This window comes from Dendroctonus ponderosae, unplaced genomic scaffold (assembly GCF_020466585.1).
Source record: "Dendroctonus ponderosae isolate FM_Combo_2020 unplaced genomic scaffold, Dpon_F_20191213v2 Dpon_F_20191213_1, whole genome shotgun sequence".
NCBI classification, from domain to species: domain Eukaryota; kingdom Metazoa; phylum Arthropoda; class Insecta; order Coleoptera; family Curculionidae; genus Dendroctonus; species Dendroctonus ponderosae.
The window spans coordinates 7271390-7295077 of NW_026017110.1; the positions used below are offsets into that span (position 1 = coordinate 7271390).

The following is a 23688-nucleotide window of genomic DNA, read 5'->3' on the forward strand; positions in this document are numbered from 1 at the left end:
AATAACAAAGATATTGTCAGTAAAAAATTGTAAGCGCAAAAAACGCTCTAAATGGACAGAGAAAATCGACAACTTCGATCTTAAAAAAGTTGCAAAAGAGAAGAATTGTTGTTAGCAAAAAACCGGGGCGGTCGAAGTAAGATTTTCGATCACTTTTTGCAAGCTTTCAACTGATAAAATTAGAGAAAAACAAGGCTTTCCAACGGTTGGATACACGAAAAGACCAAAGACCGAGAAGTATAAAAGCGATTTTTCCTAGACGACTTAGACCCCAAGACACTTCAAACAGGTTAAAACCAATTAAATGGATATTATTTTAAATATTCACGTGCTCTGTTCTAGCGCAATAAATGTACAATAAAAGTGAGTACAGTAATTTCAGAAAATTACACTAAATTAGAGATTGAAGGACAAAAAACAAGCAAAGGTTGTGTAAGTTGTTGAATTGGACTGCAGAACAGAAAAGYGAAAAGAAAAGGCAGGAGAAAAAKKAATTCTCGTTAATTCTTTAAGTGCTCAAAAATAATTTTGGCACASATTTTTTACTCGACAAGACCAAATGGCCATTGAGGCCACATTTTTCGTTAAATAATTTATACAAAYAYAATACTGAATTACAAAATGATTTTATCCAAAAATGTTCTTTTCGCTTAAAAATCAAACTTTTCCAAGCGCGTATTTTGCTCGTACAATAAGGAAAATATCGTCAGTTRAAAATCGCGAATGTACCAAAACTGCCCAAAATTAGTGGAAAATGTCGACTATTTYGGATCTAAAGCTTCGAGTGTATTTTTCCATGAGRTCGTTGGAATCCTGGCATCCTTCTCGTAAAAACGACGTGGCATTAAAAGCATTTTGAGAAAAAAATATTTGTTTTGAAAAAGCAAGTTGGGAAAAATTGGGTGAAAAATTTKAATTTCACTTGCGTGTTTTTTGAGCTCAGTGGATTGCTTTCCACGTAAAAAACCCTCCAATATGCTCATTTAAAGTGTTTGGATCCAATATAAGGAACATATGGTCAGGTAGRAGTTATCGTTAATGTCMAAAAATTATCTCAAGTSATSWRAWATGTGCATAAGTTCGGCTCTCAAKGTTCTAGTTCTAGTGTCTCTGATAAAAATGACGTGGAATTATAAGCATTTTGACAACAAAAAAATTGAAAAAATCGACCACCMTTTCGAACAAAAATTCTATCAAAAATCAAATTTTCACAAGAATAATTTTTGCTCTAATGGATTGCTTCCGACCTCCTGAGAAGAGCTCAATGTACATACATAAACTTTTTGAGTCAACAACAAGGAATATATTGTTAGAGTTTTTAAAGCGCAAAAACACGCTCTAAAGGGACAGAGAAAATCGACTTCTTCGGTCTTAAAAAAGCAAAAGTTGTAAAAGACAACAATTGTTGTTAGCAGCAAAGCGGGGTAAACGAAGGAAGCCCTACTACCCTCGCTTTTTGTAAGCTTTCAACTGATAAAGTTAGATAAAAACAAGGCTTTCCAACGTTTGCATACACGAACTCATTGATTTCAAAGTGAAGAATCCGAAACCTTCAAATTTTCCTATAAATGCTATTTTTCCCAAATCACTTATACCCCAAGACTCACTTCAAACAGAAGCAGGAAATGCCATGGATGAGAGATATTTTCACTGAAGCAATTTAAAACTTTAAATGGTTCAGTTTAAAAAAATACGTTTTCAGCTTCAGAACAGCGAATGGCAAACTGAAACACTCAAAGAGAAATAATCTTCATCAAGTCCAGTTCCTCATGCCAAAATCGTTCTGCGCAGCCAATTTTTAGTAAAAAATCAGATGTGCATTATGCAATTATTCTGAGACAGGATCTCCCCAAAGCTGTTGATCTCACATTAGAAATACACCCACTCTGTTCCCATTCGTTTAGAATTTTAATGATCGAATTGAACTGAACGTAGTGAACTGTTGAGAACATAAGATTATGGACTACACAAATGCTTCTGCGCATCAAAGCGGCCCGGCGACAGAACCGAGCAGTTGTTCACCCTCAGTGGATGCAAAATTCAGTGCTGTTTCGAGTTTCGAGAAGGAAGGTTGTGTTCGGGAACTGTACAATGTGCATACCTGTGACTTCTCGCAAAAAACCGCCTGTTTTTCAAACCCAATCCGATTTTTAAATGAAATGTAGCTGCCACAGTTGCAAGCCGGCCAACAAAACCGACGGTCATCGATCCTGGTGAATCTGGGTTATGTTGATAGATTTCACTCTTGGTGGACTCGCCGATTCTACACTGCAGAGCTAATCCTGCCCGAGTTACGGTGCTTCGTCTAATTTACCGGGCATCGAGAAGAAATTTGAAGAAATGGCGCTCAATCACGCGCTCAGTGTCGTTGTAGCACTAACTTGCGTTGCTTGTTACTATAATAGTTTGCACTGCGATTTCGTTTTTGATGACATCAGTGCTATTAAGGAAAATCGCGATCTCAGACCTCACACTCCCTTGAAGAATTTGTTTTTCAACGACTTCTGGGGCACCCCCATGCATAAGGTAAGGGCTGTCTTAGTTCTTTTTTATAGATGCTACCAATTGAGCTTGGCATGTGCATGGTGGACAGTCTGAAGAACCAGAGGACGATCAATGATATTTTGCAAGCTACTGCTAAGTAGCTACTTTTAGAGCTTCTACCTATGATTTTCTCCAGAGCAGAAGAAGCACCAGGAACAATTAGTGAATGTATGAATTAGCATCAATCTTGTATGCATCTGAAAAGATAGTTTACACAAATTAACGCGACAAAGTGCAACTGGACATTGAACTAAGTACTGACCATATACATTTTTTTCTAATAGCATGATCAGTATATTTTTATTCCACTGCTTCCTGCTGGCGTTGTTTTGATAATTTTACATGCTGTTTCATCGGTGTCTTACTCTATTAAATTATTGAAACTACAAGAAAGGTGTTTGAATTCGAGCAATGTGGGACGTTGGAACGAGATTAGACGCCATTGAAATCTGGGACTTTTTGGGAAAAAGTCGTAACTAACTTCCACGATTCACAAATTAGTGTCAATTGCATCTTCATTATAAAATATTGTGGTGTCAAAACCCTCACTTACAGTTGAAGCTGAGTGATCTCTGAAGCAAAAAATGTGCTTTCGATTGTAGGTTTTTCCCACTTCGTAAGGGAAATAGACAAGGGGAATGGTGTAAAGTGAAGCACTGAAGGACGGACAGCCTAAGAGAAATCTTCAAGAATAAATTTCCAGTTTTAAGACCTTTCCGACCTCGTTTTTCATGTTTTTATTCTATCTTCACTGAAATCTGGGACGCATCGCATGGTACAGAAATTGATGATGGAGACGTTGCTAATTCAGCCATTGCAAGACGATAATTTTTTGTAACGATTTATTCCGGATTCAATACTTTTTGTTGGAAAACTCATCTACAAAGATGCAGAATGTTTCATTCTAACAAGTTCAGTATTTTCTGGACTGTATGAAACAATTGGAAGTTTTACATATATCATACCTACATAAAACATGAAATTAAAGAAGTTTCAATTTCTGAAACCTTTTCCAAATTCAGAAGTTTCAATCTATTTTACTGTTTTCTTACTTGATGGACTGATTGGAACCAAAGCAGAAGTTCGTCGAACTGATACAAAGTGGGATTTTTTGTTCGTGTCCATGAGGTTTGGGGAGAGAAAGTGGGATATGAAGGAGCAATTGCACGCACTTTTAACTGGCATATTTTCAAACTGACGAACAAGTTATTTTGCTTCAACTGTTGTTAGAGCGTTGATCTATAGAAAGATATTTTGCGTCAATCGTAGATCCCACTGTTATGTAGCAGTGTATTTTCTATGTAGAAAAGACAGACAAAAATTAGCAGAAACATCTTGAAGCACACAAAACACCAAATGACGGGACAAAGTACTGATGCAAATTGTTAGAAAATTGATCCCCATTTCATCTTTACCATAAAATATTGTGGTGTCGCAACCTTCACCGAAAGCTGAAGGTGAATGATCTCTGAAGCAAAACAATCACCTTAAAGTGTCTACGTTTCCATACTGTCTAAAGGCAATAAAAGGAATCCAAGAGTCAGGAAATTATGAAAAACATTCAAGAAGAACACTAATAAAACCGGCGCAAACGATGATCAAACTGGTGCGTAATTTGTTTATGAGCCAAAGACTGACAGCGGTTCAAAGAATTCGCATTAATTTTGAATTTACGCATTATGCGTAAAATCAAAAAATGTTCTAAAATGATGTTTTATACGAAAAAGTGCGAGCTTTAAGGCTCTGAAGGGTAATGGACCCAGAGCTTTGTGACCCGACCCGTTCTCTACATATGAGCCAAGGACTAGCAGCGGTTTTAACAATTTGCATTAATCTTGAATTGCCGGGTGTTGCGTGAAAACCAGAAAGATTCATAGAATGATGTTTTATACGAACAAAATGCGTGTTAAAGGCTCTATTCCGCGTTGGTATGTGGATTCTTGTAGCTCAACCGGTTCTCCAAGTATGAGCCAAAAAGTAAGAGCGGTTTTAAAAATTCGCATTAATCTTGAATTTTCGCATTTTGCGTAAAAACCAGAAAAATGTCCACAATTATGTTTTATGTGAAAAAGTGCGCAATTTAAGGCTCTATCCCACAATGAGAACTAGAGCTTTGTTGCTCAACCGATTCTCCAATTACAGCAAATAAGACTAACAGCGGTTTTAAGAATTTGAATTAATCGTGAATTTCCGTCTTAATCCGAACATCTTAAAGACGTCTTTAAGACGTCTGTTGTTACAAATATGGACGTCTTAAAGACGTCTTGAACAGGTCTTGTAGAGATGACTTAAAGGCGTCTTGAAGAGATGACTTAAAGGCGTCTTGAAGAGACGCCTTAAAGGGATGCCTTCTTGAAACACGTTTTCAAAGGTGTTAGGAATATTCTATGGGAAGTTTCCTATTGGAAATGTAAAATAATATATTTCGTGTTTTTATTTATTATCATATATATTTGAATTTATTTTTTTGTATTTTGTCTATCAGACGCTCTTCTAATCCAATTTTGGATGGCGTCTTCAGTCTCTTTGGCGGTGCTCGAAAGGCCTGCTTTTGCCGCTGCACCTAAGAAATGAACATATTATTAATAGATACACATCTAAATATAATACTATCTTTAAAACAGTTAGATTTTAAAAATATTAATGAAAATGTTTGATTTTTGTGGATTTTGAATTATTTTATATATAAAATGTATACCTATCAACATTTTGGAAATATTTAAATTCATACATATTTTTTCCCCTTTCTCCCTAGCCAGCTATACTCTATAGTTTTTTGGTCAGCTAGAAGGAGGCTAAGAGACCTTCTCACTAGGTCGTACGCCGACGATCCCCCTAATTTTGAAAATTCTTGAACCTAAAAAAATTAAAAATTAAATTATTGCATTTTACATATGATTTTGCAGGAGCGTCACAAATAATTGCTTTGGTATATTCTGCAAACTGTTGATTTTGATACAAGAAACACTATCCGAACTCTCGCCACTATCCGAACTCTCAACGCAATTGTAAAGTTTCTGTCTTTCGGTGGCTCTTTTGGCCCTCATGTGATATTTGTTTAGCTTACCACTTGCACTTGTTCGGTTCTGTATAAATCGTAAGCTCACAAAATTTTAAAAAGCTGAACAACTAATCATCCAAACACGTATATAACTAACTGCAATGGACGATTTAATAAACTTTCACTGCAATCGGATGCACTCGAGCAAGTTCGTCAAAACGTCTTGTAGCAGGCATTTTAAAGACGTCTTAAAGACGTCTTGTGCCAGGCATTTACAAGACGTCTTCGAGCGACATACGACGTTCAGACATAATAAAGGCATAACGAAGGCGTCTTAAAGACGTCTTGTGCTGTCTGGGAAGGCTCTATCCTTCAATGGCAACTAGAGCTTTGTAGCTCAACAAGTTCCCAAAATATGCGCCAAAAACTCACAGCGGTAATTATTCGCATTAGTCTTGAATTTGCGCATTTAAAACACTGTGCAAATTATAACGCTGTAATAAAAATTTCTTCTATGATGTTTAGAGCAGAAAAATGTTAAGAGAATCTAAAAATTTAAATAGAAAGTCTGTGCATATCATTAACTTCTAAAGAGTCAGCTGGAAAGCGAAGCTCTGAAAGAAAATACCCAAGTAAAGAACTCCAAGTATCTGGAAACTTCTCCAAATTTGAATATGTTTATGCTATTTCATCTTTTATGGACTGAATAGAACCAGATCAAACGTTGGAAGAATTGTGGTTAAGTGGCATATTCGGAAACTGATGAAGAATATGTGAAATTCACACAGAACTTTAATCTTGAGAATCCGATTTTTTGATTTTCAAAATTTCTTCCGCAAAAGCTCACCTTTAACAGAGGAATGTTTCTTTAAGTAGACTAATTTTCATTTAGGATTAAATTCCTTCGTTGAAAACCTTACATGTTTAATCAAGAGCAGTGGACACAATAAGGCAATAAAAATAAAATAATTTGAAAGCAAAAAAATATTGGAGATACAAAAAGCAAATTTTTAGTAAAACGCAAAATTGTTATAAAACATTGAGAAAATCCATTGCCTTTAAGTCAAAGTGAATTTAAATCAAAGCCTTCAAGCTGATTTTTCTCAGTCGTGTGTCCTCTAACTTGCCTCTTTAAATCAATGAAACCAAATTAGCATATTGAGAAAATTAAATTACCATTTGAAATAAAAAATATACCTTGTGGAATATTTAAAAACACTCGATATTCTCGAGCATTAAGGTCAGTTTTGTCATCTAATTGTTAGGTGAAAGCGGCAGCAAACACTTGGCTATTAAAGTACATTAGAAACTATTAGAAGAACGCCAATTTACAAAGAAGTTTTCTATTAATCGCAAATGGCTGTGTTCAGCTAGATTCTAAAGGTTTGAGTGATTTATTTTGGAACAATTTTTTACCAAGCGAAACATTTCATTGTCATGAAAAGCGTTAAAAGCGTTGTTAAAAATGTTCATGTTTTACGTTTAGCTATAAAATATGTGGGAAAGGTAAATTGTTCTACACAACAGAAAAGATCTTCAGAGCGGCAGCAATGTGATTTTTGCATATGGACGAACACGCACAACCAACATCACTGACCTCATTTGCATTTCAATCTTCATCGAATCAGAATTTTATCTGAAGTAATCGCTGTTGAGGTTTTTAGGTTACATTAGATACGAAAACCGATTTCTTCTCAGATTCATGTGAAACGTCTTTGCAGTCTTCAGACTTAGAAAAAATGTACAGGATAAAACGCTTAACAACTTAGAGCCTTTAAAAACTGCAAGTAATCGAACAGCAGCGGTTTTAAGAGATAATGGAAGATGAGAAACCTTGTTGCAAATAAAAATGTTAGTGGACAGAATTCCATTAGAATGTCTCATATCTGGATTGATTTCTTAGCTAGAAGACAAACTTTCAATACTTTTAGTATCTAAATCTGATCAATAAAAAACCGTTTTATTTTCTTCTCGCGAAAAACTCAAATATTTTCTTACGAACCAAGCAAACATTTTTATTTTAAAGAGGATCTTTTTGCAAATGACAAACCTAGAAAAGCCATAAGCAGATCCCGACACAAGATGGTGTTTGCAGAGGATCTTACTGAACAGAGCCCTGAAACGGGCGGTATATAGAAGCTGAGGGGTGATGAATGCCCAAGCCCTTAATCTGAAGGCCATTCGGAATTTATTTGTGTATTAAACGGAATAAGGACCGACCCGGTTTTGCCCCGGAGAAAATATAAGCCTTGGAAACAGCAGCAGTGAAAAATTGAGCGTTATGCCGGGCTGACATTAGAGCCATCGAGTTTGCGATGTTTGGCATTTTCGTTATGAATAATTCTGAAAGTTCGAGCTTTTATCGATTTTCCCCCTGTCCATGTAACCAAATGCTGTGTTCATTATGTTGCACCCTGCTGGGTAAATTAATAGCGCCAGCTTTGCGCTGTTGGATCCAGTATGGATGACCGGATGAAGATTCCAGTTTGGACGAGAAGCAATTGAACAGCTTGAAGCTTAATGTTCTATGAGATTTCGCGCAAATAATCTTAATGTGGATATATGGAGGCTAAATAAGACGAAACAGTCTAAAGCACATTTCGCTGTCGCACTTCTGCGTTCCTCCGCCTGTCCATTCGTTTTCATTTCACCTCACCTACGAATACATATTTTATCATTTGTGTCATGCACATCATATAAATTTGCGCATGGAAAAACTCACGGAAAATGTATATTGTCGGAGACTGAGTGGATTCATTCGGGAGCCGAATGCGAATTTTTCAATTTACCTAAATACGTCGTCAACTACATGGTTAAGGAAAATACTGCACCTGAACGAAGCGTCTTATAGAATTTTGTAGAAACACGTAAATTTCATTTCTCGACCGTATTTGCATGCAAATTAAGGATTCGAAAAGCTAAAGGGACGGTAATCATGCAATTTGCTTTTTATTTCCCTCAGGTGGCTTTAGATTGTTCGCGTTTGATAAACGGAACGCCATACAACCGGCTTCAAATAAATGCTAGAATAATTATTATTGTTCAAACAATTTCCGCGTGTTTGGTTTGAGCTTTAAATTACGATTTGTGTTGCCTTGAAACCCTCTATTGAGATTTGTGTCTTGAAACGTCGACCTCTGGAAGCTCTTGAATTGAGACGAACAATCAGAGTTCTAATTTTTTTTGCCTGCTAAACGGCAGTTAAATATTAGCCGACGATTATTTACGCTGAAACTACTGCCTAGGGGTTAAATCAAAACATCAACCGAAAAGGCCGATAAGAAAAATAGATACAATCCACCCTTGGCAAGATTAATGCTCACTTTCAACCCCGGCATCTACTATACTACGGCATTTCGAATTCTACCAACGTTCAGAATGTAGAATTTTAGCCGCCAAGATTAATGGATTTTCGGCCCAAAGGCAAAACATTTTTTGCAAATGTAAATCGATGCTGCAGTCCCCGCCTTTTTGTGTTCAATTTTTATTTCAATTTATCGAAACAAGCGAACGCCGAAAACAAACGCTCCATTGGCCGCACATTGATAGACGGAACTTTTTGCAGCCACGTTCTTCGATTGATCAGTCGAAACACATTAGGAGAGACAAGTGTACGAATCCAGTTTTTTTACCACCTCTAATGGCCCTAAGAGAATGGAAACATTGGAACAATGTTATGGGACGGTATAAATTATTCCATCCGCAATTAGAGTAATTATAATGCCTAACTAGAACAAGCCCCAAATAAATTTTTCATTATTATTCAAGCAAGGTAATAAATAATGAGAAATGACGACGTTAACTGCTGGTAGATTAATATCAGAACACACGATAAATAACGAGCCAAACAGAGCCTCGAAACTACAGTGTTTTTTGAGCAAACATTTACTGCCAAACGAACAAATTAGCTTCAAAGGGGGATCAACTGCAATGATTGTATTTTTGCAATAATATCGGCTCTATTTGGTATCTTCAATACTTTGTGCTCCATTGGAAGGTTTAGCGGGCCCACAAAAAGTGGAAGCCAATGTAGTGTCAAAAGTCTACTTTTGCAGCAATTTTTAAATTAAATGGTGGTTCGAATTCAACTCATTTGAAGCGCATTATAAACTTTGAAGCCTGTTTAAATAGGTACGTTGAAGCTGAAGAATGTTTATATTTTTTGAAATCTTGACTTTTTGTAATCATTTTTAATGCTTTCTATACTCAGCACACACACAAAATCTCTTTGTTAGTTGCTAATAGTGAAATACATTGATTAGAAAAGCGTGGATCAAAACAAACTCCTTTTTCATGTGCTTGTTTATTGGGCAACCAATAAAGAATTTAAGCACATGTGTGTAAAATTTGAGTTGCAATTTAACAAAGATTAGGCTTAGGCCTTGACCGAGAGAGAGCCTATTAAACTCTTAAGATTTGAGCAATTTTTTTTGTGTCAGGTACAGCTTGAAAACCGCTTGAAATACTGCATTTATAGTAAGAATTTTTTCGAAAGACTATTTAATGAGCCGCTCTTTTTTACAAAATTTTTGAAGAACCCATCAGGGCTTCGCCCCCTTTTTTTTGTCCAGTTGCCTCAAAGTTCTAAAACGTCATATTTCCAAAAGTATTAAAAATTTAAAAACACTTCTATTGAGCTTTTTGATAGTTGGTCTTGAGGTCTATTTTTGCCAATTGGGAATTTCTAACCTCCAAAGACTTAGAAGTAAAAATTCGCGGTTCTTAGAATTTAAGTCCAGGTGAAAGATTCTGTATCTCGTAATCGGTTCGAAAAACTTCATCAGGATTTGGGGCGATTTTGATAGCCCGCACTGATCTATTTTTCACTGATTTATAATTTATTTATTCACCAATTCTTAACCTCTATAGAGATAGAAGAAAAAAGTTTAGTATTTTGAGTGCTCTTGCAATGTAAAACAGACTTAATCTCCAAAACGGTTACAAAAAATTCAGTTAGTCGTTTACGACCCCTTTTTACCCCTTTTTTGTCGACCCCTTTTTAAAGCGCGTTTTACGAACAGTCTTTCACCATTTAAATCCCTAACCCCTAAAGCTGTAGAAGCAAAATGGCCAAATTTTCGGGCTCTTAACGTAACTTTGCGTAGAACATCGAATATCTTGAAAACTACTGAACATTTTTGATAAGTAATTTGGACCTTTTCGAAAGCCCTACTTTTCCTTAATTAGGTGTTGGCACTTATTTCTAACTTGCAAAGCCTTGCCAAAAATGGCAAATCAATGCGGTTTTTGAAGGTTACGTTTGGATTAGAACCCTTATAGCTAGTAACCGGTTTGAAATATCGCATCAACCTTTAGGGCGTTTTCTATTGCCTTTGTCTTGAACTTTCTTCGGCCAGTCAGGTTTCATCAAAATTCCTAACCTCTGAATCAATAGTAACCAAAATGAGGACCGTCAACTAAAGCACCTCATATCTCGGAAACGATGGGATATATCTGAACAGTCCTAAGAACTAGGCCTGGGTAACTCAGTGAATTTTTAGGAGTTGACGCAGTGCAATGGTATAGTGCGCCAACCCAACGCACCGGCGCATTAACTGAGTTCCGTTGCTGGGAAAATGTTGATGACTTTTTATATATTTTTAGATTTATTTTACGGGCCATTTATTAATAATATTTTTGAAATGACTTCAAAATTTCAGAATTCTTCAGTTTTTGCCAAGTTACTCTGTTTCCTAAATGCTCAATTTTCTAAAGTTTCACTTAAAAATGCCGACAGTCTAAAAGTATCGCTTTGTAAAAAGTTTTGAAATCCCTTTCCAGCTCGAATTTGGAACAAACTTTTTTCAGCGTCGAATTCGGGGCAAAAACAAAAATAAATTCCTAACTTTTTCCCCGAAAACCATTACTTAAGGTTTTCTCCAAAACTGATTACAAAACTAAAAGTTTTTAATCGAAAACGTAAAAAAACATTATTTTCTGATGATTTTTTTCTTTTCTGACAATAATGGGTTTTTTCAGCCAAAAATCGCAAAATTAATTTTGCTAGAAAGTTCGCCTCATTCATCTGTTTGCAGAGCACTTGCAGCTTTGAACCCATTGCAGCTTTGAATTTGGCACCAAACCCAAATCATTTAATTCAATTTTTTACCGTAAGTAATTAGGATTATCTTGAAAAAAAACGAGCAGAGAGCAAAAGTTTACAAAAAATTATTGAAAAATTCGGCGTCCTCATCGCTCTGAAGATTTTTACAGTTTCTTCAAATTTTCAGGTCATTCGAGTTTTAGCAAAGTTTCTATTGAGCAATTCGTTCTACGCAAAAATTGCATTATTTTTTAGTTTTACTTAAAATACTGACAATCTTCAGGTATTTTCTGTAAAAAAAGTTAAATTTTATTGGAACACTCGCCTCCTTAACCGTTTTGAAAAAAATTTTGCGAATCTTTTTGCAGCTTCGGATTATGAACAAAACCGAAAAACTGAAAAAGCGAAAGTTCATAATCATCTATTTGGAAAACACTTGGAAACTGGAGTTTCTTCACTTTTAGGTCAATATTTCTAAACAACACTGTCTCTAAAAAGAAAAACCGCAGTTTCTCTAACGTTTTTCTGTAAAATACTGTCAAACTGAACCTTTTATGCAAAAAACTTAAGAGATCTATTTTACAAGAAAACTCGTCGACTTTCTTTGGACTCTGGTTCTGTTGCTGGGAAAATCTAGATTACTGTTTTTAGTTGTTTGAACAAAGTAGTAAAACGTTCCTCAGAAAAAGTGTTGATAACCCTTTTTTAGATGTGAAAATTCCAGTCTCGGGTTTCGTAAAGTTTTAATGAAATGAATTATAACTCATTAACCGATGAGTTATAACTGGGTAAAACTCAGAGAGCGGCAACCACTCAATAGCGCAAGTCAACACAGTGTTAACCAGGCCTACTAAGAATCATTTTGATCGAGCATTTTTCTTCAGAAATCAGAAGGAATTCCTAACTTACAAAGCAATAGAGTCATTTTTCACAGTAAAATATCGGAAACGGTTGAAGCAGTTCAACTAAGCATCAGGACCTTTTTGATAGGGAATCTAGAGCAGTTTGTGAATACTTTGCAATAGACCAAACTGTATTTTTTTTTTAAAGAAATTAGCCATAAACGAGCAAGAAAATGGGCCATCTAACGGCCCACTATCGTGTTGTAGTTGCCGTTTTAATCAAGAATTTGGGCCTCTTAATTAATGAACGTAGTTCAGACACGTTACACCCAAAAGCGATAAGCGTACATCATAAACTCGTTAAGCGAGTGAAGCCTAAAATTGATTATGACAAGTGTAAATCGCTGACTAACGTCAGCTCCAAGTTTTGTCCGCAATGAAAGTTAGCTAACAGCATGCTTTAGTCAGCATTTTACCTGACGAGGATGAGTTGGGTGTTTTGGATCTGGGCGCCAAAGCGTTTTCAACCAGCTAATTGTTTAGGCAAATTGTAAAAAATGTTTTGAAGTCATTCCAGTTCTTCTTTATGCACGGTTTTGATCAATATTCCTAACTGAGTCATTCCCCATAAAACCTCCCGATTCGATTGTTACCCTTCTCCCTGCATCCTGAGTATTCACCTATAGAAATTCTGGCAGTGTTCATCAGAACTCACATCTGGCAAGAAAGTAGCACGGTGTTGTGGAAGTTTGTGAAAAGTTGTCGCGAAGGGGACTGATTCGTCTAACTGAAATTAATTCGCAAACTTTCCAATTCTAAAGTAAAACAAGAATTCATTAGCTGCTATTTGCCACAGCCAAACGATACAGCCTTAATGTGTTAAGGTTTAATCAAGTTCAATTCCTTTAATCGGAAAAGGAGTAGTCAAAAATAAATAAATCAGACATCGAAGGCTTTTCAAAAACCTGCATTTTTTATTTACCCGACTTAATTGCTTGCAATCTAAGCAAACCTCAAGTCCTGGATAGTTTCCGGTGCAATTGGCCAAGTTTTCTAGACGTATTTAACTTTGTAACCACTTAATTTCCTTATTTACTAGAAACTTTCACTGGGAAGCAACGAAGCAACACCTCGATTTGTACGTTGCAAAAAAGAGTGCCAACTTTAATTGGAAGACATTCAGCGCCGGGAACTTTTGATTTGAGACGAAATTTCCGAATAAGTAAAACAGAAATATTAATTGGCTGATTGAGATTATGGTGATTTATTCATTTGTTTTCATAGTCCTTAGCCTAACTGTCCAATTAAAACTCTAGTTTCTCGATCAGCAACTAACTCAAGGAGAAACAATTAGAATAATGAGATTTTCAGCTATTGACTTTAGGCTCTAGGAAAACTAGCTAAACAAACAATGTATTCGGTAATAGATTGAGCATTACTTCTAGTCATTAATTTCTGTCGGGGAAATCATCCCACAGGATTCCGGAAATTAGTGTAATCCCGCCTTAATGTCCTGGGGGATAAATTTAATTTTGCATAATCAATTATCGCCGAATTTAGTTTCCATAGTTTGTACGTCTATTATTACAGCTTTAAGGTGCCAGTTGTATGATGTTTTAAGACAGTCAAACGATCAAGTTAATTACATTTTACGATCAAGGCCCAATGAAGCCTTAAACTGGGAAGTGCAACGATTTATTTTCGGGGTTTAAAAGAGCATAAATCCCCGATACGTTTAGAAATATTCAAGCAGTCGCTAAAATCTTTTCGATGGCCCATTTCCAGAACTGTGCTTCGTATTTTGCCAGTTCATTAAATTTTAAATTCCAAAGTTTTTCCCAGCCCAGCAACCTAACATCTAATTAAGCAAGTAAATAAAGCGAAAACAATCAGCTGGATTTTACAATGGTGGAGGAATGTTGTTTTGAACGAAAAGCTTCAAAACATCTTGATTATTACAGAGTTCAGTGTTAATTGCATAAGTAATAATACATTTCTTTGAAGTGCAGACAATTTACAAATAAAAAGGTTTTTGCTTAAGTGCTTGTTTGGAAAAGTCTTGTTTTCTAGTCTTGAAGGAATCTGCTATTGCCATCAACTTTTAAATATTAACAATATTCAAGACATTAATAAGCAAACTCTTGGAACAAAAATCGTCCACAGCTGAAATAACGAAAATTATAGGACTTAATGACTAAAATTCCATACATGAAGACGGTCTCAAGGCCTCAAAGCAGTGGCGACTTGTGCATAAGAGCTTCCAAAAAGTTTTCTATTACCAAATCAATCATTAATCACATGATTGTGCTCTATGCGCTCCTCTAAACACCCGGGCCCTAATCCGTCTCCCCCTTGTCCTGCTAAAGCAACGCTGCCGATTTAAATGTAGATTTCGTTGCGTCCAGCGCCAGCCGCGTTATTGACTAGTCGAATTTTAGGCTTAAAGTGGGAAACGAATAAAGAAAAATTACAATTTGCTCCTGACAATGCACTTGCGAAAACCCAGCGAGAGAGTTTGCGAAAACCAAGTCAAGAACTAAATTAAATTGAACATTGAAGTCAAACAAAGTCTTATAATAATTCAGTATGGTATAAATCAAAACATCAGACTTCAACGTTTAATCAATAATAACCAGGGTTTGAAATCGACAGAATTCGTTTTCATCAATTTTAATTATTCTTTGAATTACGATCCTCATTTGACTGAACATTTTTGGGCAAATATTAGCGAAAAATAAACAAAAAGTTGGCCGAATAAGAAATTGAACAGGAGGCGAAATATCCGCCTCGCTACACTGAAATTACGACGAAAATCAACGCGGACGATGAATCTGATAAAAGCGATTGGCAAATATAGGGGGGGGGTTGATAATATATTGATTTTTCATAATTTTGCTACGGCTTTCAATCAACGCAATTTGCCGCTTCAATATTTATTAATCAGTCGATCAACATTTTTTCAGTCTCATCAGGTTCGTCGAACGAAAGCGACAATTTCTGATCAATTAACAGCTGAAGTGGAAAATTGGCAAGAAAAAACGATTATGAGTCAAAAACGGAGCTTTGAGGATTCAAAACGAAAGTACTTAACCGAGTTGCTTATGCACAATTGACATATTTGTAATTTAATCGGTTTTTCTACAACCAATTATTAAAAAATTATATGAAAATCGTGTTTCTTAGTGATCTTGAACCGCCTTTAGACACGTCGCAAATTAGAAATTTTGAAAAACTCACTGATAATGACGCAGAAATTAAACTTTCATAATTTGTAAGGAAAATTCTACTGTTTCAAATGCAAAAAAATACTTTTTGGTAATCAAGTCGATTTTCCTGGAATGAATGAATAGAACGCGTTTCTAGTGAATTTAAATAGCCGCTTTTGCACCCGTTGCAAGTTAAAAAATTCTCAAAAACTTCCTGATAACGGCTAAGAAAAGAACCTCTCAGGATTCATAAGAAAAATACTGCCGCGTTCCTTATCGAAAAATGCTTATCTTCCCGATGAAATCGGTTTCCCTGCAATTAATTGTTAAAAAACGCTTTTGCTAGGGATTGCGAGTCAGCTTTGGACGCGTCGCAAGTGGTGAAATTCCGAGAAAATCCTTGATGATGCCTCGGAAAAAAACTTTCCAAATTTATAACGAAAACATTGGAGTTTATAATTCAAAAACTTGGACACCCCACAAACTACTTTTACTAAAAATAACTGAAAAATGGGAGATTTTTGATTGATAAAACAAAAGTTGATCTTTATTTTGTTTGTGATCTGTCTGTTGATTGTTGAACTTCTGAAAATATAAAACCGAAAACATGCAAATTTAAAATTTGGACAGAGCTTGACTGAATCGAATTGACACAGGTTGAAATTCCATTCATTTTATAAATATTCCTGGTGAAAAAATCCCGTTAGAATTTTAACTTTTTAAAAACAAACTGACTGTTGAGTTCAATTGTTTTCATGTGAAACATCCAGCCGCTGAAATCGTCCATAGCAGCCGAAAGCGACCGGATTAGAAAATTCCGGAAAACATGGCTGGTTATTGTGATTATAAAAGTCAGCTTCATCCAAAACTTTATGAAAACGGCGCTGAGAAACGAGTTGAGTTTTATGTGTGGCTGCCAGACAAAGTGGCAGAAAATGAAAACTTTTAAATTAGGTTCGGTTTAATGAAGACCTGGAAGTTGATGAAACTTGCCCCAGATCCATAGATCATCTGTGGAAATGTGAATAGTTATAATAAGCTAAAGTTTAGCTAGTTTTTGTTGCCACCATTTCTGCTTATTACAATTGCATGTTTCTCATCGACTACCCAGTTCAGGTCTCAAATATTGCTCCTTTCAAATTCAATCAAATAAATCCAGACAAAAAAATAAAATGAAGTTAGTAGATATTAAGAAAAAAATTATTTTCCGAAGAAAAATCGACTGAGGTGCCAAGCCTGAAAATCGATCACTCGCCCAAAGGGAATTTGTATTTCAATCTATCAGTTTTCCTCAGCCTGTTTACAATAAAGCCACCACTCGGATTGTGGAACATTTCCAGGTTTCCCAGGCATGCTGTAATGGGTTTCCAAGTGGCTTTCACGAAATGAGTAAATTAGATTTTTGAATTCTTCCTGTTAAATGCTGGGAATAATTCAAAACATTCCGCTCAAAAAAATACGCAAAAAGCACCCGAAACCGCGGCGTTTTTAACCGGGCACAAGAGGCAAATAAGGGTATTAGAGTGTTGTCCTTTTACGTCAAGAACAATGTCGCGTAACATAGCGAATGGGGTCGCTTTTGCCTGCGAATTATGTTAAAACGTTGTTTTTTTTTATTAAACATTTCCTGTACCGTGTTTTGCTATGAAGGCATCCGAAGGCTTAACAGCCTGTGCCATTCCGGTTTCCAACCAGAAGATTTTACTATAAAAATTACTGATTTTATTTGGGTGAAGTTTGCACATTTATTCATAGTTATAGAACGTCATAACAGGTGGAAACTGAAATGTACTTTAGCCCAATTCATCATTAATTGAATAATGAAAAGTAAGCTTTGATGTCAAAAATAGCCAGTTAACATCCATTCATTAGCTAAAAAATGCAATCTCTGTTAACAGAACTGAAATGTTCGGGGGTAATTTTTCATTTTTTCGCACAACATATTCGATGGAAAAAGCGTTTTATTTGTAGCATTTAAAGCCCGAAATATTCTGGAACTGAAACATGACGAGCTGTTACGTTTAATAATTGTTTTTTACATATATTTGTGTAAAATAACTTATTTTTTTTTTAAATATTGGTGCTTGAACTTCCTTGCACATCAAAACAGTCAATTCGACTAAGAACCATCTCTATTGGAACTGTTTGGGCTGATTTGTATGCGCATAATGTTCTGTGTTATATCAAAATGTGATATGGGAATATTGTAGCTTGCTTTACAAGTTATGGCTGCATCAATATGAAATTTAGCGAAACAGAACGGACCGTTCTCATGCGATAAAGCCGACTCACGTTATTCATGCCAATCGGATTTCACTTTGCACTCTGGATTGGGAAATTGTTGTAATCACATCGCCGTTCCTTTAGATGATTTAATTTAATTTTGATCAGTAATAATTTGTGGCAAATTTAGTAAACGGTTAAGGTGGAGAATTTGCTCCGAGGGACTTTGGAGCAAAAAAGGGATACTGTTAGAACCTTTAACTTCACCTTTTTTATGTTGATTGTTTAGCTGCTTGAGTTTCAAGTGGTCAGGTGAGTTTCAGTTGTCATTTTCGAATCCAGTGTGGGGAAATATGCAGCTTCTCCGGCCAATGAGCCATTTTTGCTTCAGGTTTCTTTTCGTAATTAAACTGGACCTTCAAGAAAACCAACGAAACTTCAATTTAATTTTCTACTTTGACCGAGCAAAGTGAGCATACACGAATGCAAAGAAAACTTCGGGAAAACGACGATGACGTTGGGCAAAGTACATTTTGTACTTAGAAAAACATACAGAACATAGGAATAAATTAATTTAAACCTGAAAATTTGTAGCTCGCCAAACTTATTCTAACCCTTATGGAACAGCAAAGACTGACGAAGAACGAAAACGGAAAAGCAGATCAAAGAAGAAAAGCAGAGATGGATGGAGAGAGAATGTGCAGAACAAGATCTCTTCTTAGAGCTTGTTTTACAATTCCAACTCCTGCTGAATAATTTAGTATCCCCCAAAACTTTCTAGTCAGATCATGAAAATTTGCGGCAAACTACAGCTTGTCCATATGTATATAATGACTACACCAAATCGAGTTATTTTATACAGAGTGTTAAAACATTAAGTCAAGTAGTGGTCAAACATCGCCTTTTTCAAACAACCGTTTTTGCCCTTAACGTTTCAAGTCAAATCCGAAATACCCCAATTTTTTTAATGAAAATACGTACATTACAGCAAACATTCACGTATGGCTTTCATGTACAGTCCTGCTGCTGGTTGGACGTATGATTTTCGAGCAGATAACAAGCAGGGCGCCTAAACAAAACGCAATTATCTCCCATCCCGAATCCGTGCGCCGAAATACATGATTAGTTTTTTGTGATGCAAATATCGTTTGACTTTGCAATCAGGATTGCGGAATTGTAATCGGAACTCGGTTTGCACGGATAAAATTATTTTAGATTTGTCCCAGTGGCTTGTCTTTTGGCTGCAAAAACCATCGATCTCGGTCTGGAACACTTCATTTGGTAGGCAACAGTGGAAATGAGCTTCCTGGTAATTTTCCCCGTAATACTCATGGCGTTAATGTAAATTATTAACTAGCGGGTTGAGTATAAAATGCATGTGTTTATGTATAATAAATTTGGCACAACCGGAAAGGCCACTAATGGTTTGATGCGTTTTCTGATTTAAATCGTTTTCGATCAATGTTGAAAGCTTTCCATCAAGAGCCCATTAAGCAAAATGGAAAACCTATTAAACCTAAATACATTGGCTTTGGCATAATTACTAGGCCATTTTAATATGACCGAAAAAACCGGTGCAAATGAAATTAATTTAATTTCACTGCTGGCAGAGCCCTTATAGAGACAGTGATGGAGAAATTTTAATTAGAATATGACTTCCCACTTTTGGCTTATTTCCAACCCTCCGAGTGACCTTTGAAATTTGCGGCCGCGGTTTGCAAACAACAGGGGGAAAAATTGCCAGCATTTAAATTGAGTTACACTCATTTACTATGCGTTATGTTCAAACGAGCAAACCTGGGACGAATCCAGCCTGGCAAATGAATGCCTGATCTGGCTTGATGTTCCAAAAAATTACCATCCGATGGGGTTTTTCTCGAGCAACATTTACCTAATCTGATTTTTTATTTGTTTCAGGAACAGAGTCATAAGTCTTACAGACCTTTGTGTGTCCTGACCTTTCGGCTCAATTATCTGTTTGGGCAACTGGATCCGTTTGGATATCATTTGGTCAACATGCTGCTACATTGTGTGGTTTGTCTGATGTATTTTAGGTAAGCTTACTTGTTTGCATTTTTCAAGGGAAAACCTATTCTGTAAATGCGAAAGGCGACAGTCAGTTCTCAACTAGAGCTTTTTTAGGAAGATTTTCAATTGTAGAAAAAGTGTGGAATTAATCTTCGTAACTCTAAATGATTCCTCGGTCGACTGGGTCTAATTTTCAGGATTCTCGAACTTTAAAGTATGGAAAATGTATTTTTCTTGTTCGCTCTGCTTGTCTCTTTCGCATAAAATGCCTTTCCTTTGCTCATTTTTTTTTCAATATGAACGAGAACATAAAGTTTTATGAACTAATGTGAATTAATTTATGAAAAGTTGTGAATATTCTTGAATCTGATATAAGATATCGAGCATTTGCAAAAATTGGGAAACAATCTCAAGTCCGTGATTGCTTTTATTGCCTTGCAGACTTCAGAAGTGAAAAAAAAATGAAACGTGTTGTTAATTCCCACTAATATTTTCATTATCTGGCTTTTAAAGCGTAGTTCATTGAAAATGAAGCATTTCACCCATAAAAGTAGTCAACGATTTATTGGCAAAATGATAAAAATATTCCGCTCTATTTTAGATCTTCTAAACTAACCGCTTCTAAATTTGCCTTCAATTTGGAACTGTATAAATTCTGATTGATTTAAGCGATTAAGTTTCTGTTTAAAGCTTCATTTAACCTCATTTGTTCTTTCTCGGTATATGCTTTGGAAAAAAATAAGCATCTCAGATCAATTTTCTACTGGGGGCAAATGAAAAAATGCAAAACTCCGACTTAAATCCGACTAAAAGTTTAAAAATAATTTTAGGATTTTTTTTGTTTCGATTTTTTCGGCCATCTCCTCTTTACAGATTGGTCGCAAAAAATCAACTTTTAGTCTTGATGGGATAACTATTCTTCTCCTGGTCCGATTTACACGCTCTAGAGCTAAAACATGAGCGTTCAGGCTAAAACTTAATCGAAAACTTGGGACAAAATCTCAATATGCGGGGTTTATTTTCAAATTTTACATTTCGTTCGTTCATGCAACCCGGTATATTTAATTTTTGCCGCAAGTCAAYTCTTTTCCAGGTTTCAGCTTCTGGATCCTAATTTTTGAAAATCGGTACAGAAGCAAAAAAAATCACTGCAAGATCAAAACGTTAATTTTTTGAGCCCACTCTGTAAATACACGAGATGGTCGAAAAACTGAAAAACGTTCTTTACGATACGAAATCAACTTGAAACTCTGTCGTTTAAATAGAAAGAACGGGGTGGGTGTACAAGTGAGAACGTGTGGAACTTTTACCACTTTTACATTGTTTCTTTTGCCATCCTGTAGCATCTCAGTCTGGAGCTCTCAATGTTTGCCAAAAAATCACACTAAATAAAAATAACGCATCAAACATAAAAATAATCGTTCTCAGCTATCAAAATGTATCCAGTTCCACAATCAGTTGACCAATTGAAGCAAGATAGTGATTTTTGGGATTGCTTCTTCAGAAAGATATTAAGCATCTGCTAACCAACACAACTTTGCTAATCAAGCAAAAATTGGGATGAAATCTCAAGGCCGTTGGTGCTATTCCCTTGCAGACTTCAAAAGTGAAAAAAAATAAAACGTGTTATTAATTGCAACTAATATTTTCATTGTCTGTCTTTTAAAGCGTACTTCATTGAAAATGAAGCATTTTACCCATAAAAGTAGTCAACGATTTATACGCAAAATGATAAAATATTCCGCTCTATTTTAGCTCTTCTAAACTAAACGTTTCTAAATTTGCCTTAAATTTGGAACTGGATAAATTCCGATTGATTTAAGCGATTTGGCTTTTATTTCAACATTTATTTAGCCCCACTTGTTTTGTCTTCGTACATTTTTTGGAATAAATTAAGCATCGCATATCAATTTTCTACGGGGCGGCAAAAGAAAAAGTGCAAAACTTCGCACAAAGTCCGACATGCTCCTAGCTGAAGACAAATAAGTTTTTCTCGATATTAACACCAAAAGTTTTAAAATAAACCAAATAGCTCGAAACGGTTTCTGCATTATTCGGTAATCTCTTCTATTTACAGAGCGGTCGCCAAAAATCGACTTTTAGTCTTGAACCGATAGTTTTTCTGCTCCTGCTCCGATTTTCACGCTCTAGAGCTCATGTTAACGCTAAAACTTAATGGAAAACTTATGACAAAAACTCAATGTACGGGGTTTACTTCAAATTTTACATTTCGTGCATTCATGCCACCCGTTATATTGACTTTTTGTCGCAAGTCGAAAAAATGTAACTGCGAGATCAGCACGCTGATTTTTTTAACCCACTGTGTAACTAAACGAGATGGTAGAAAAACTGAAAAACTTTCTTTGAGAAATGAAATCAACCTGAAACTCTGTGTGGTTGAAATAGAAAAAAACAGGTTTTTGTACAAGTGAGATCGTGTGAAACTTTCACCAATTTCGCATTGCTTCTTTTGGCAGCCTGTAGCATCTTAGTCTGAAGCACTCAATTTTTGCTAAAAAAACAATCTAAATGAAAAAGAATGACACTAAATAACGCTTCAAACAGAAAAAGAATCGATGTCAAAGATCAAAGTCTGTTGGCCACTTGAAGCAAGAACCTTTATTGCCGCAGTCACGTCTTTCAGATTGTTTTCCTAAGGCAAATTTTTGCAAACCCCATTGCAAATTGCTCGTCATAGCCCTAAAAATACATCTTTAAACATTAATATTGTCAGTAAAATATTTTCTAAGGACTATACAGTGTTGCGTCCAACACACTTCAGACATCTCGATTTCTCGTGACGGAATTTGACCAGGAAATACTGGATTTTTAGGCCAAAATCGCTCTTTTCTTGCTTGAACTCAAAGTAATTGCATGTATGAACTTGAGATAATCCCAACTCGTTGAAGCAACACCCAGCAAACCATATAGTCTAAAATTAATTCAAACTCTCCGATTCAAAGCATTTAATTTGCGTTTGCAAGCATTTCCCCATTCATTTCGATTCAAAGCTCCTTTAAAGTAATGTAGAATCGCAACCAGGAGTGGTTTTGCTTGATACACTCAGTGTCCCAAAGAGATTTCTGTCCATCCTGCGGATACTGCACTCGCTACCAACAACTGGATGGAAAATCAGTTTCGTATAATCGAACAAATGAGTTTCCTGGATATTTAAAGGCCACTAACTAATTAGGTTAATTGCTGCCGCTGTCGCTGAAAAAGCTTTGACTGCAAGGTTTTTTGTGGGACTGTTTCATATCAAAAGTTCCTTTTATTTCACAATCAGCTAATTGAAACTGTGGGGGTTTTCCATGCGTTTAAAGCCACCGTGGAAGAGGATGTCTTTCAGACGTTTCGCAAGCACGAGTGGCTTGCACCTTCAGCGGTGTTCAGGGCCAGGAAGAAATATTCCATTGAAAAAATAAACTAACTCTTTTGTTAATGAGTTGATTAGTTTTGACGTAACTAGAAAGACCCAAACTGGGCCACATTCTATTAAACTACAGGTTTCTTTTGAAGTATTATGTGCAGGAAATGCTGGCAACTTTCCAGATACAGCTTTTCCGCTAATTTCATTTTGCTCGCAGTTTGCAAGCATATTTCCAAGTTGCCTCTTTTTGCGTACACTTGCACTCCATGGCCATTAGTTTCAACCGGCTTTACAAGAAGGTTGAAGCAGTCGTTTTGCGTTGTAAGTTGACAATGTTGCAAGCGGATCGTATTAACTAATTAGTTTGTTCCAGATGCTCCGTTTCATGGAAAGTTACACGTTTATTCCGAATGTTTCCATTATAAATATGG

At 36.0% G+C, this 23688-nt stretch overlaps 1 protein-coding gene across 1 annotated transcript in view; it reads left to right on the plus strand.

Moving 5' to 3' along the window:
* Positions 1–1900: 1900 nt before the first annotated feature.
* The window catches only part of LOC109541015 (protein O-mannosyl-transferase Tmtc3), a 38291-nt gene continuing 16503 nt past the window's right edge, over positions 1901–23688 (plus strand). Inside the window, exons 1-2 of the mRNA XM_048666653.1 lie at positions 1901–2526; positions 19777–19913. Of these exons, the coding sequence (XP_048522610.1) occupies positions 2341–2526; positions 19777–19913 (323 nt within the window). The 5' untranslated portion in view covers positions 1901–2340. The remainder of the gene's footprint in view (positions 2527–19776; positions 19914–23688) is intronic.